General features: G+C 48.8%; 6 protein-coding genes across 6 annotated transcripts; 2 read left to right on the top strand and 4 right to left on the bottom strand.

Annotated features, from left to right (window-relative positions):
* Positions 1–497: 497 nt before the first annotated feature.
* J7337_007058 (uncharacterized protein) lies at positions 498–1,517 on the top strand (the record flags this gene model as incomplete). Its single annotated transcript, XM_044824714.1, has 1 exon — positions 498–1,517. The coding sequence occupies one exon, from the start codon at positions 498–500 to the stop codon at positions 1,515–1,517; it is 1,020 nt and encodes a 339-aa protein (XP_044680371.1).
* Positions 1,518–2,581: 1,064 nt separating this feature from the next.
* On the top strand, positions 2,582–3,827 carry VPS74 (Vacuolar protein sorting-associated protein 74; the record flags this gene model as incomplete). Its single annotated transcript, XM_044824713.1, has 4 exons — positions 2,582–2,842; positions 2,920–3,166; positions 3,235–3,686; positions 3,738–3,827. 4 exons carry the CDS (start codon positions 2,582–2,584, stop codon positions 3,825–3,827), a joined length of 1,050 nt encoding a protein of 349 aa, XP_044680370.1.
* A 1,127-nt stretch (positions 3,828–4,954) lies between these two features.
* On the bottom strand, positions 4,955–6,847 carry J7337_007056 (uncharacterized protein; the record flags this gene model as incomplete). The annotated part of the gene is made up of 3 exons (XM_044824712.1): positions 4,955–6,538; positions 6,645–6,728; positions 6,827–6,847. The coding sequence occupies 3 exons, from the start codon at positions 6,845–6,847 to the stop codon at positions 4,955–4,957; spliced, it is 1,689 nt and encodes a 562-aa protein (XP_044680369.1).
* Positions 6,848–7,845: 998 nt separating this feature from the next.
* On the bottom strand, positions 7,846–8,727 carry J7337_007055 (uncharacterized protein; the record flags this gene model as incomplete). The annotated part of the gene is made up of 3 exons (XM_044824711.1): positions 7,846–7,956; positions 8,018–8,604; positions 8,655–8,727. 3 exons carry the CDS (start codon positions 8,725–8,727, stop codon positions 7,846–7,848), a joined length of 771 nt encoding a protein of 256 aa, XP_044680368.1.
* Positions 8,728–10,645: 1,918 nt separating this feature from the next.
* J7337_007054 (uncharacterized protein) lies at positions 10,646–11,482 on the bottom strand (the record flags this gene model as incomplete). The annotated part of the gene is made up of 1 exon (XM_044824710.1): positions 10,646–11,482. The coding sequence occupies one exon, from the start codon at positions 11,480–11,482 to the stop codon at positions 10,646–10,648; it is 837 nt and encodes a 278-aa protein (XP_044680367.1).
* Positions 11,483–12,140: 658 nt separating this feature from the next.
* On the bottom strand, positions 12,141–13,654 carry J7337_007053 (uncharacterized protein; the record flags this gene model as incomplete). Its single annotated transcript, XM_044824709.1, has 2 exons — positions 12,141–13,320; positions 13,395–13,654. The coding sequence occupies 2 exons, from the start codon at positions 13,652–13,654 to the stop codon at positions 12,141–12,143; spliced, it is 1,440 nt and encodes a 479-aa protein (XP_044680366.1).
* Between the last annotated feature and the right edge of the window lie 537 nt (positions 13,655–14,191).

Here is a 14,191-nt window from a genome sequence, read left to right as displayed (position 1 = left end):
AATGTGCTAATTATAAGTTCGTCTAAGTTAGAACAGAAATCCAAACTTAGTGGAGTTCTAGTTGACCACAGTGGGCTACCAACTCTCGGCGCCGGGATTGTCCGCCACAGTTATAGCCCGGATAATGAATGGACGTCATTTGTCCAATTGACCTATCTTTGGGCTTCAATTAGTGAGCCAAGATGAAGATATAAAATTCCAAATCTTAGGTAGCCGAGTAGAGGTAACTTAAATTTTCTCTGCCAAACCGCTAAAGCTCTTTTTGGTCATTTCTTTTGATAGTTGTTACATCAGACATCTTTTGCAATATCAACTCTAAGTCCATGGACCTACCTATCCAGCCAATGGATCTTTTGTGGAACCAAGATATGAACATGATTTCTACTCCTTCTTCGAGAACACATTTCCAACTTACACCTCCCGCCCACATACATATCTCTGACCACAATATCTAATATTACCCCTTTCATCACCAAAACTCGGTAATCCGCTCAAGAATGGCACCGAATAAGAGGGGAGGGAAACAGAAATCGACCCAGTTCGTCGACAAAAAGAATGAGGCTCCCCCTTCACCATTCAAGCGGCCCCCTGAGGTCCTTGAGCCCTTCATCAACGCTCTGGACAAGAAGCACGTCTATGTCACACACATTGATAACAAACCTGCCGAGTTCAAACGAAAGATCTTCCTCGTGCCTGTTGGCATGAACATTGTCGTTGTACTTCTCTTTGTCCTTCGCATGTGGTGGATTCTCCCCTGGTACTGGTCGCTCATCATGACTGGCTTGGGCCACGACAACGAAACCACATGGAATACTGCAGACTCAACGTGGTCCGAGATTGCCTGGGAGATCGGCAAACGTTCTTGTACAATGATGATTGATTTCATCCTATTCATCTTTGTCTGGCCCTGGCCCGTGGAATTTGTCGCTGGACGAGCTCGTGGTAATCCCTGTCAATGGCGATGGCAAGTCGGCTTCCGCGAGCAGGAGATTTATGTCCGTCGAAGCCGAGAATGGGATCAAGCTCTGACTGACATCTTTACGGATGAAGGCTCCAAGAAGATTCTGCTCACATACATCAATCATGCCACGTCTCCTATTCTTCAAGAGCAAAAGACCGGATATCTCCTAATGAACGGCCACTGGGATTTGGATTGGGCACGCATGATACTCGCACATCGCCTGGTGGACAAGAAGGAGATTGCACTCGAGGCCTTCAAGAGCGTGGTTCTTGTCCACCACGCTGACTATGGTTGGATAGTTTATGATGTTCGCGGTAGTGGTGCGTCGAGTGAGGATGAGCGACGTCGACAAGTCTTTGCATTTCGAGACGTGCTCATTGCGCTTGGAAAGGAGGACTTGTTCTATCGCTGGGTTGAGATTGTTCAATTCGAGGCGACACAGCCGGGCGGATTTGGTCCAAAGGAACAAGAGGCAGCGGCCAAGAGAATCAGGGAGCTATTTGAGAATGAGAACATCGACTTTGATGAACTTTGGAAGAAGAGCGTTGGAAAATAATTTTTAAAGAGGGTAAACATAATTCATTTACACAGACAACACTTCTTGCTCTTTAATCAATTCCAAAAATATAAATAAAGTAGTCAAAAAGAATTATTTATTTTTATTCAACTACTTACATACTTACACGCCCAGCACCCACTCTATAGCGGTGGATCTACTGCGCGGCCGTGTAAGCTGGGCCGTTCCTTTAGGCATCCTTTCATTTTCCCCTCAATCTTGTAAATAGAAAATATCCTAGTGAAAGGGATTTGTTCTTCAAGCTAAACTTCTGACACCTATTCAATGGTACTCGTTAGAAAATGACACAGCTACGTGGTTTTCCCTCCCTACACTTTAGAGACCCCGTATAAGTTACCTTTCATGCGTCCAACCTTACCGAGGTGGGAGACTCATTCCTCTTTTTCGTATACTTAATTAAACCAATCCTAAAAAATCAATTATTATTTGCAAAGTCTTTTGCGTAGAGAGTCTTTATTGTCTGCTGCTTTTTCGTTCCTGTGTCCAAGCCACTCACTGTCTCACAAGACGGATCATCGTCGGCTGACGGATGTTCAACTAGACTACCCCTGCTTTAGCTGCTGAAGCAAAAGAAGCCAGGTCGTTTTTATTAATGTCTTCTGGAAGGCATTGGGTCTTCATTTTAAATCAAAAAGGTCAACTAGAAAAAAGGCGAAAAAAGGGAGAATCGGCCCATATCGATAGTATCAATAGTTGGTCCTATACCCCCATGCAAGGACATTCCGTCCCCCAATGGCTCAGCGATCTATTGGCTCCAACAGCTAATGAGACGCCTGTAACTTGGGGAGCTCATTCACTTATCAAAAGTAACCCGCGGGCCCCAGTCCCAAACCCCTAAATTCGAACGCGCAACTAGCCCCGTTCAGGCTCAGCCCAGTCAATCAAAGTTCCAGGACGGGACATCCATCAAACTACTAACCTACCCCTTCAACCTCATCTCGACGCCCGAGAAACGACTTTGCTGTCGCTCCCTCTCCTCCACCTCCGTCTCCGTCCTTTCTCTCTCTCTCAGCACCAAAACTAATCATCTTTATCTGCTCGAAATGTCCTCGGGATTGACGCGACGCCGCGGTGCTGGCGGCGCAGGACCTGCAGCTGAGGGCGATTCCAGCAACGGCACTGCCCCTAGAACGAGCACACCAAGCGCCAGGGACAACGGACCCGAGACGAGCTACGAAAGCACAGAAAATGGCCACAAGATCGCATTCGACCCTCGCGATATCAGTGAGAGTGCCGAGCGGAGCAAGCAGCCAAAGCTCACCCTCATGGAGGAGGTCTTGCTACTTGGCCTCAAGGATAAGCAGGTAGGCTGCCACTCGTGCTCACACACGTGCCCTCTGTCCTCAAGGGAACAACACCTCTGACTCTCGAATGCTCACAGGGCTACCTCTCTTTTTGGAACGACAACATCTCTTACGCCCTTCGAGGATGCATTGTCATCGAACTGGCCTTCCGTGGTCGCATTGCAATGGAGAAGGATGCTTCAAGACGCCGATTCCCCCTCGCAGACCGCAACATCGAGGTCATAGACGACACCCTTACTGGCGAGGTTCTTCTCGACGAGGCTCTCAAGATGATGAAGCAGAGCGAAAAGATGAGCGTCGCAACCTGGATTGACTTGATGAGCGGTAAATTACCCTGTCCACCATTCTCCCAGTACTGAAGCAATCGTCGCTGACTGCCTTGCCAATAACAGGCGAGACCTGGAACTTGATGAAGATCGGATACCAGCTCAAGCAGGTCCGAGAACGGCTCGCAAAGGGCTTGGTCGATAAGGGCATCCTCCGCACCGAGAAGCGCAATTTCCTTCTTTTCGACATGGCAACTCATCCCGTCGCCGATGGTGGTGCTAAGGAGGAGATCCGCCGCCGGGTTCGCAACATCCTTACCCAACGGACCGTCGTCCTCAATGGTAGCCAATTCCTCCCCGAGTCGCTCGAATTCCGTTATATGCGTAGCATCGCCATGGTTTGCGCCGCCTACGCCGCTAATGTCCTCGAGAACGCCCTCGCATCCCTTGGCCACGAGGCAAGGGAACGGGCTTTTGCGCAGACCGATGATTTACTCGCCGACTACAGCCAATGGCCGTTCGGCAAGAAAGCCACACAGAACGGCATTGGTGCTAACTTGCCTCAACTCATTAACGAGGTGGGTAGTGTTTGATGAATGCGAGAGTTCCATAACTAACAGTAACTCCAGGAGGTCAACAGCGGCAAGGACAAGGAGCTCCAGCTTGAGGTGGTTGCGGCTTGCTTGAGTGTCTTCACTAGACTTGACTCTCTCCTATAGACGTACTCGTGCAAGCTTCATGCGTGTCCACCACTGCCGAACGTGACGTTTGGCTACACCTTCGTTCAACTACCCAGCTCCCAACCAGGCCAAGCCCCCCCCTCGAAATCTCTTGTTCCAACTATCCGATCCTTATCCCTCTTAAACCCATTCTCACGAAATGACTTCGACGACAACCGTCTCAAGGCTCCCTTCGCCCAACTCACACCACCGCTATCATATGGAGCAATTCCAGGGAATTGGAACTTGCCTGCTGCTCAATTGAACAGGTTTGCAGCTGGGTTAAGACATGAAGCACTTGGGAGCTTGGCCGATCGATTAACTCAGCGCAAAGTATCATTTTTGTTGGGCGCTTGAACAAGTGGTGTCGGTGGTAGGACTCACTCCATAACTCACCCAAACTTCTTCTTTTAATGTCCTTTTTATTTTTATCGGGGCTTATCTATTCGTCCTTTTTACTTTTGGGAAACGAAAAAGGAGGTGGACGGGATGACTATGACTCTGACTCTGACTCTGACCATGGCTTTGTTGTGTATGTGTGTGTGTGCTGTCGATGCGTTACTTGGAAGGCTAGGGTTAGGGGGCGAAATCCATAGGTCGTTTGGTGTGTGAAAGGTAGCCGTTTTGTCGTCGACTTGGGCCTGGTATCTCTATTGTAATGAAAAAGAAAATGTCACAGACAACCTTTAAGACACCCTGCGACGGCGTTTGTCTATTATGAAAACTTGGAACCCCGAGATGTTTGCTCTTACATCTGGTGATGGACTTGAAATAGTTTAAGTATGAATGAACGGCTTGGATCTACACACTCAACGCAAGGATACTGCAACTTTTGATAAGACATCTTGGGGACTTGCGCTACTGGGACTTGGGGCTTGAACTGGCTTGACGACACCTTCGAGACAGGCTCTCTGGTTTCGTATAGTGATGGATTATATCAACTAAGGTAGTACATGCGTCGCCGAGCTAAGTCCTGAAGATGTTTTTTCATGCTCCTCTCCTTTTTGCCGACCATAACTCCGCCAGCGCCGTGTATCTTGAATAAATCGAAGGGTAAAAACTCAGCCAGCCTTTCTCTTCATCTTCCATCTTCCACCTTCCCCTCGCCGCGTCATAACTTCTTCGGTTTACTTCTTCTTGCCCCCAACGCCCAAGCTTCCCTCGAAACCAGGACGGCTCTTCTTCTTACCTCCGGCGGCTCCACCCTTCTTCTTCTTTTTGCCCGCCTTACCGAGCAGCTTATCATCCCGTCTTTGACGCAAGTTATCCTCACGTTTGCGTTGACGGTCCTTTTGAGCCATCTTGACGCCATCAGATCGTTCACGCCAGGCCTTCTCACTCTTCTTCTTGGCAGCCTCCTTGCGCTTCACGGCACGCTTCAAGAGAGCTTCATCGTCGCGGATCTTCTCACCCTCGGCACGACGACGGGCTGTCAGCCAGATGTCTTTCTCCGCGATGTCGGCACGCTTCTCGGGGTCAAGCTCCTGAAGACGCTTTTTCTGGTTTTGGACCTTGATAAGGGCTGTCTTGGGGTCAGAGGGCCCCTTCTTCTTGCCCTGGCTCAGCACGTGGCCGAGATCGCGTGAAAGTTGAGCACCATCACCAAAAGCGACACGGCCAAATGTGAAGTTGCTAGCACTCTCGTCGAGTTCAACCGCGGGGCTCATAACACCTGGTGAACTAGATGCCAAAGCCTCCTCACGCTTTCGCTGCTCCTCCAGCTTAGCCTGCTTGCGCATCTCCTGCTTGTGGGCTTTTCGAGCCTCTTGCTTCTTTCTTCTCGACTCAATGAGCTCTTGGCGTGTGCGAATTGGCTTGCCATCAGGTCCGTCAGCTTTTCGGGCGGCACGAAGCGCTTCAATTTTGGCAGCGAGTCGAGCTCGGATGGCAGAGGTGTCGGCAGGGAGCTTAATAGACTTGGGTTTCTCTGAAGGAGGAATAGTGGATGAGGTGGAGGTAGTAGTGCTGCCAGGCTCGGCGGTTGTCTCCGCGGGAGTAGTCGTGGAATCGTTGGTGTCAAAGGTAGGAGATTGTGGCTCGGAATCATTACTTGAGTTGGCGGTGGCCTCGTCCTCATTCTCCAGACCCGAGATGTCCATAGGTAAAACCTCGCCGTCACCGTGGGCTGTTGTGTCTTCCTCCTCCTCGACTTCCTTTTGCTTCTTCGCAGCTTTCTTCTGAGCCTTCGGTGTCGGAGTTGGCACGTCCTTTTTCTCGGCTGCAGGAGTCTCTGTCTTGTTGACCTTCTTCTCAGCCTTTTTCTCAGCCTTCTTCTCCTTCTTCATTTCCTTCTTGGCCGCCCTCTTCTCTTCCCTTTTCGATATCTTGGAAGACGATGTCTCAGTTGTGTCCTTAACCTCGGCCTCTGTCTCTTCGTTGAGCTTCTGCTTCTTGTTGGTCTCTGAAATATCCTGGGCTTCTGTATCTGTCGCGTCTTTGCGCTTCTGCTTCTTATTGGTCTCCGCTGTCTTGACCTTGAGCCCCTCGCCAGGCTTCTCCATCTCTACACCAGGGACAGGCTCATGGTCCTCCCAATCATCTTCGTTATCAGCATCGTCATGCTTCTTCAACTCACGCAGCTTTCGCTTGTTCTTGGCCCGTTCATCTAGGACTTCCTTGGCATTTCGATTCCGCTCGCTGTCGGGATCCAGCTTTCCGCGTCGGGCATCGGCAGCCTGTTGTTTTGTCTGTTTCTTCTTGCTCCATTGATCCTACGTTTGTATTAGCCTGATTCTGATTGATTGCAATTCATGTGATGTGTCGTTCCAGGCGATGATGATGTTGGCCATTACTTGAGAAGGCATTGGTTTAACATACACTGTTGTCTTGCTCATAGTACATCTTGGCTGGGATGAGGCCAAGGATGCCCTCGAAGGCTCCGCGTTGGCCGCTCAGGTAATCCTAAAAGCGCAAACAGTCAGCTTCAGGGTTCCCTATCGCCATGATTCAAAGATTTGTCCCATCACAGGCGGGGCTGGAGGGCATTTGGAAGAACGGACCTGCAGCTCAGACTCTGTCATATTAACTGGTGGTTGAGAAGTTTGGATATCAGTGGTGCCGCGATATCTCCAGTACTAGAGCAAGTCAGCTATGGAGAGTCGTGGCGATGAAATGCCCTCGATAACAAAAAAGAGGTTGGAAAAGAAAGCTCGGATGGCGATTTGCTGCTTTAGTTTTTCGGGGAGGATCGTTGTAATTTTTTTTCCTGAGCCCGCTAAAGAATGACCGGCTTTGTGTGGGGAAGGCCCATTCAAGACAGTCGATCCACCCCCTGCAGTTAGCGGGTACGTACCGACGCCATATTCAGGGTCCACTGAGCCTCATCAAGCATTCATTGTATGAGTCGAATCGATCGCAAATCGTATTATGACTGGGGAGATTCTAAGTTTGAAACCCCTTCATTGAGCTGCGTTTATACGATCTGTCACTCCACAGTTTATGAGTTGCCCCTGCAGCATCATACCTACCAGGTAATGCTGAAAACCAGGGCCCTATGGCGTTTCTTAGATCCAATGTCTCCAGGCCAAGACACTTACGTCGTGAGTGTGATCTCAGAAGAGTCGCCAATGGTTTCAACCAGATTATGTGTCACTGAATCACAGTCACCACTTAATCGGCTCCCCTTTCATGGTCATAGGTCTGTGCTAGTTATTTGCTACGTCGCGATGCTTGAAACTTTGGGCCAAGCTTGGCTGAAGTATGGATGGAATTCGATGATGGCCATAAGTAATCTAAGTGCGATATATCGCCACTTATCATCGAAGTCTGTGCCGTCCTGATTCCTCACTAATCCCTCAGATTTCCATGCTATGATGAGATTCACAGATTGCGGCTGGTAGGTCGTTCTTAAGACCTCATGTGAGAAACTTGGAACATGGGCTAGAAAACCAGGTTTAGACTTGTTTCACTTTACGCCTTTCTGTTCAAATTATTGAACAATTTGAGTCTAGATAATACCTGAGCAATAGCCAAATCATATGCTTTCATGAGAATTCGTATGTCATGCTCTTAGTGCCCTTTATTTCTTCTTGCCCTTCTTTCCAGCGGCAGCTTCTCGTCGACGGGCCTCCTTTGCCTCGAACTCGGCCTTCTTGACCTTTTCTTGCTCCTCTCTTTCTTCGCGCTCCGCCTGACAGTATGTTAGCAAGGCCACCTTGTGAACATAATAACAGGGTACGTGGGTGACTCACTTGTCTCCGCGCGGCGTCAAGAGCACGTCGCTCGCGGATCTCCTTGAGACGCTCCAGATCGGCCCGAGATTCGTCCGTCTTGCCTTGAGCTGTCAAGCGCATGTGTCTCTCCTTAGCAGCTGCAGCCTCAAGAGCTTCACGCTCACGTCGGCTTGGTGCTGCTTGCAGATTCTCGACACCATCTGTGATCTCGTCGACACCAGAGGACGCCGCTTGTTTGCGGGCCTTCTTGGAGTGATTGGGGTTTGCAGGCATATCGTCATCCTCTTCGCTTTCGCTCTCGTCCTCATCGCTTGATGGCAGATCGCCAACTTCGACTGTCTTGGCCTTCTGTCTGGCTATGGCAGCCTCCTTTCGAGCCTTCTTCTCGGCCTTTCGAGCCTCGCGTGACTGCTCTTGAGTTTGTTCCTGGGAAGGGCCAGCACCAGAGTCGTCCTCGCTGTCCTCTTCCTCTTCGGAAGATTCCTCTTCGGAAGACTCTTCTTCATCGCTGTCGTCGTCCTTCTTGTTTGGGTCGACAGCCCACATGCTAACCTCGTTTCCGTCGGCATCGAGAGGTCGGATATCGCGAGAAAACTTCTTACCACCTAGGAGTTTGTCAGTCTGGTTGTTGGGCACGTGCTCGTGGTCAACATACCTCCTCGTGCGGGCTTTCGAAACTTTCCTCCTCGGCCACGCGAGCCTCCTCCAGGGGGACCACCAGGAGCCATGATGGGTAAGCTGTGAGAGAATAGGGACGAGGGAGGCGAGCTTTTTGGGGGGCAGGAGTCTATCTCGAGACTTTTGTGTTATGACTTGTTCAGATCGTTTGGGTCGGGATATTCTGTGTTGTCGATTATCACGCTGTCTCGCAAATGAACGTTTGTTTGCTGGTCAACCTTGTTCAGCAGGGCGGGGTAGCGGGGTAGCTAATGACGGCAGCTCTGATAAACGAACAAGCACGAGATGGAGTGATGGACTGTTGGTCAGGAACTTTTGGGTGACGTTGCTTCTCTTATATACGATCGCAAATCGAATTTCAAATCACTGCAGGTGGAATATGGTTCAGAACATAAACCATCTTTTCCCTCGGAGGTTTATCAAGGTGAATGGACAGAAGTGATAGGCGTATAGATCAAGTGCTAATAAGAGTTTTACGTGCACAGAAGCCTAATTATAACTTAAGTAGAACGCAGAAAAGCAAGACCTGGCTGGTATGGCCCAATCCTGAGTTGTCCACTGTACAGTACGTCGAAGCTTGAAATAAAACAACGGTGTCCCTATCGAGCCCTCCACTGGTTCGCTACATCAAATCGAAGTGCAGCTTACAATAGTTCAGTGAATTCAACAGTTGCTGGAGACTTTCAGGAACGGGCTGGGCGGCTGGGCGCTGGAACAACTGAACGAATAAGAGAACCCCTGTTTGTCGTGTTTTGCTCAGCTCACTCACTGAGGGGTGTGTTCGCAACGACCATACATGAATTGTTCGTCCGTCGTGCACGCGACGCAAGTCTAATTTGTATTGAAATCTCGACTCATCCGTTGATTCCAGACAGAAACAGCCATACAAGGTTTTGGCTTCGGTTGTATTGAGGTAAATTTTATTCACCAAACCTTCAGAATGACTCCTACTTCCTGTGTAAATAATGGATCTAATTCGGTCTCAGGCACTTTCATGAGATGGATGGACCCCTAGGTACCTAGTACCTAGTGGCTCTCGGCGCATCTATCTTCCACTCCCGCTTTTGGCGCCCCACTCAGGTAAACAAAACCACATCGACTGAGCCGCGATTTTATCTCTTTTTTTTTTCTTTCTTCTTCAACCTACTAGAAAAACTGAATCCTTCAAATTCACTCTGGCTTTCATTACACCATGGAGGTACTTGGAGGGGAAACTGGAGGAAAGATGAATTGCCGCTGACACTTACCCTCTGTTCTGCTTGTAGCTTTTGCTGCGTTGGGAGAGAGAAATTTTGACGCGGGACATACTTTTCTTCCACATCTTTCGAAGATGAAATCATGATTGAGGTGAGTTTGAATATGGGAGAGCATGGATGCTTTCTCACTGTGGCATACTCGTAATTTGATACCTACTTTTGCGCCATGCTACCCTCATATTCCAAAGTGACCATACGATAAATATGCCTTGAGCAAAGGGTGTGTCTGCTAGTGGCATTTCTCCCAAGATCTGCAAACCTTTGAGACCTAAATCTAGGGATAATCCCAAAACTCTCTTACCGCACGCATTCTTCATTTACTGGAGATTCTCAGCGATATCAAGTTCGACGTCTGTGTTTGAGATCAATCATGCTCTTGTGAGAATCTAGGGACAAGTCGACATGTTGTGGTATCTATAGGGTAGACGAGTCATAACCACTCCTCAGGGCAATTAATTAGATGGTACATTGATATTGGTGGTCAGGTTTTGAGGCTGGTTTATTTTGATCTTAAATATTTGACACTGAATATGGCCCCGTTCTTGAAGGTTGCGATGCCAATGCCGCCGACCTATCTCGGCATATGCGTCAGATCAACTAATAGACAGAGGTTTCTCTTAAACAAACCACACCTCCACATCAAATTATCTTCGGGCCACCAAGCATTCTTTACAGGTTTTGTATTCAACAAAACTTACATGACGTCTGCTCCCTAGCGTTTCTTGCTAAAGAACCTGTCTCTTTTGTCAATAAGATCCGACAACGCCAGTAGATACCGTTCATCCTGCGCTTGTTTCTGAGCACTTGGTCTGGTCATGATATATTCTCGGCGTGATCTTCGCCAGTCCCTCAGCTCTTTTCTATACCGAGGGCTCCCAGAAGTATCCGTCGGCCCGAAAATGTGGTTCGTGTCCCAAAACAGTGCTTTGATCTCACTGTCATGTTGTTCACTGCGCTCGCGGAGCCTATCAGCATGGACCGGATGCTTCCAGTCGAGTTGGTGCACATGATACGACGGCAGGTCCCAGTAAGGCTCGGAAGCCGTTTCTGGATTGAAATTCTGTGTCGGTGACACGATCGTAGAGGTTCTGGGTGGCTCATCTGGGCTATCGCCTTCTTGGGAATGACGACGAGGGGGCGCGAGGATGTCAGAGTCGTCGTCGCTTTCAGAACTAGAACCAGAAGAGTCTGAGGACAAACAGCCGTGATCGGGAGATGTAACTGGGGTTCCCGGCTTATCGATATCTGAGTCGCTTTCAGATAGACCATGCTGTGAGCTACTATCGAGTTCTGAGCTCATCGACAACGTGCTGGTATTCCTAGACTCGGGCAGTGGTGACAGAGGCCGTTCAACAGGGAATGCTGCTAAATAGGCCGAAGGGATGGAGGACTCATCATCAGGATCGTCATCGTCACTGACGAAACCCTCATCACTCGCTAGAACAGAGTCCGTCAGGTCGCTGTTGAAGAAAGTCAGTGCAGTGCGAGAGTCAGGGAAAGCGAAGCATGACTCTGAGCCATCATGACTGGTCATGCTAGAGTCCGGCATTTCTGCTCTCTACAGAAAATGGTACTTCTCATATGGGAACCTTACAAGAAAATCCCAGTTCGAGACAGCGAGCATAGAAGTATATAGGTTGTGAGACCATGGAAGACCTACGGGAGACAGCAAACCGGTACGGTTTGAATTTGCGAGTTGAAGTATCTTTTTATTAAACTTCCGCACTGAAGATGTCCAGAAAGTGTCTCCTTATATATACCTCAAAACTGTCACTTTGTCACGGTAGAACATGGTTTGCGGCACTTTGACAGAACAAAAGAAGTTTGTTCGTAGGCCAGTGTTCCAGACATCAATGAATCACGTTCACCCCGAAAATTATCAACCTATATGTATTAAGGAGGTGAAAGTCAGAGGGAAGGGGATTGATGCAACTGAATGAGCGCGTACTAGTGAAACCCAATATATGAACAAGAGAAGGCAAAGCAAGTCAAGACTTTTATCCTAAGAGATAAAAGACTTGGGTTAAATTTAGGCAAACTTAGACCAGACTATGCTAGCCTTTTGATTAACTATTTTTAATACCTAAGATTAGGGCGAGAGGTTTTCTCTGAGGATCAATACCTCTGTTGAAACATACTCTCAGGTTTAAAGAAGAGAGATCAAAGCTTATGTCAAATATGATACTACTGTGAAAGAGACTTGTGTGTCATGGGTTCTTTGGGCGCCCGAGACCCATATCCTCTAAAACATCGATAACCCGTTTTCTCTTGGCCTTCCTTATTGCTAGAATAGGTGCGGACCTCTCTGAACACACCAAGTTGACTCCCTTCGGTATTATAGCAGGCTTCTTTCCATTGGGCGGAATGCCAGATTTGCGTGTAAACGTGAATTGTCGTGTTGCGAATAGCCCCCGGCTGATATATGACGGTCTCGTATCAATACCACCACGCTGAGAAGTGTGACCCAAGTGAAGGCATGCAATCGGCCGCGAGGGTAGAATGAATGGACCTGCTACAGCCTTGTAGGGAAGGGCCCTACGGGCTTCCAAATCTCGATCAGAACAAAGTTGACCGAGAAAGGAGTAAAGCCAGAATGCCCAAGCCTCAAATGCAACCCCATGGCATGTGCGAGCTTCTCGAGATGCAGCATCAATATCCCACCAAGGCGTAGTCTCCTTTGCAGTATCGCAGAGGTAGTTAAGAAGAAGTGGAACCTGACGACCCTGAACAAATTTAACAGCACATCGCGAGTCGCTGCACAACGACACCAAATCATTGTCAATACTTGCAGCGAGGTCACGCATATTCCTGTTTCGGGTTTCTTCTAGCGGCGCAAAGAGCATGAGATAGCGCAACAGTGAGTCGTCCAACCTATGTGGCGGCGCATCTGCCTGCTCCCATCCGTGTTCTTGCGCCGCCACCTTGCTGGCGTCCCACGCGTCCCTTGCACCAATAACGTCGTATAGGGCAAGAGATGGAAATTGCGACACCCATTGTAGAGATGCTTTGGATGTCGTCTCATCTCCCCATATTCGTAGGACTCGAAGCAAGGGGAATGGATCAGGTTTCTCAGACCATCCCCGGACAAGACGGTCCGAAATGTTTGGGAACGCAGTCCGCTCTGTTGGCTGAATTATCTCGAGGACACCGAGATTAGGCATGTCCGCCAGTCCAAGGAGATCATGCGCATTGAAGGTGCAACCGCCAGAGATGACTATGTGTGTTATGAAGTCCGAGTGCGGTGCTGTTAGAGGTTGAATGTAATGGGTGAGGTTGTTACCGGGATGGCATATGTGATGTCGAAAGCGGTACAGGCCAAGATTCTTCTCATCTCCTTCTTCCATGAGGAGTTTGGAAAGGTACTTCCAAGCATGGAGAGATACTCCTCTATTCCAGTATCAGTATCAGTAGCAGATCTCTAGATGTTTCCGCGCCATCCGCAGGATGTATATCGTACTGACCTTGCCTCGAGGTACCTCCAAATGCGCCATAGTATGGCTTTTGGCAATGACTCAAGATGTGTTACAGAGCGAATCTTGCCGAAATTATCGCCAACAACACTGATAGCTATATCTACCAAAGATCGAGGCCCCTTTGTGCCTCGAGGCTTGAAGGAAGGGTATGGACGGCGCCGGCTCCAGTCTGCATTGCTCTCAGCCGTGAGAGCCTCCCGGGTCATGACATACTCCGAAAACGCTGGTCCAGACTCTGGGTCAAACATTGCTGGATCGAATGGAAATTGAGAAAGTGGCGAGGTTAAGTGAGACGGCACCAAGGGGAGGCAGGAAAACCTAGGATATCTTGTCTGAGTGATAAAAAGAGTTAGGTGAGTTGACATATATCTTAGTAAGCCTTTAGACCAGTTTATTTTGGCACCCTGACTTAATGTTAGTGGTTTTCTTTCTCCTCGTTGCGTTTCACCATTTCTGTAACACTGATAAGAACTTACCTATAGTTTAATGAGCCGACTTTGCGCATAATAATGAACTAAAGAAAAACAATCAAGTATGACACATGCAGTCTCTCATTGGGTTATTTTGAATTTTTTACATTGTTTGTGGTTTTAAAATCTTTTAACTGCTCTCCCTCGGGGAAACACCGTCTGAACAAGCCTATTGTTTTTCCATGCCTCAACGGGAACAAGCGAAGCCGCTCAGACTGTGGGTGGCTTATAACGGCCGCCCTCTGATGCGATGGCTTCAAGCCATTAGACCCTCTTCCCGATCCGCAAGCTTGTCATCTCAAAGCCGGGTAATCC

The sequence above is a fragment of the Fusarium musae genome, chromosome 5 (assembly GCF_019915245.1).
Source record: "Fusarium musae strain F31 chromosome 5, whole genome shotgun sequence".
Classification (NCBI taxonomy): domain Eukaryota; kingdom Fungi; phylum Ascomycota; class Sordariomycetes; order Hypocreales; family Nectriaceae; genus Fusarium; species Fusarium musae.
This window is presented reverse-complemented; position numbering and strand designations above follow the sequence as displayed.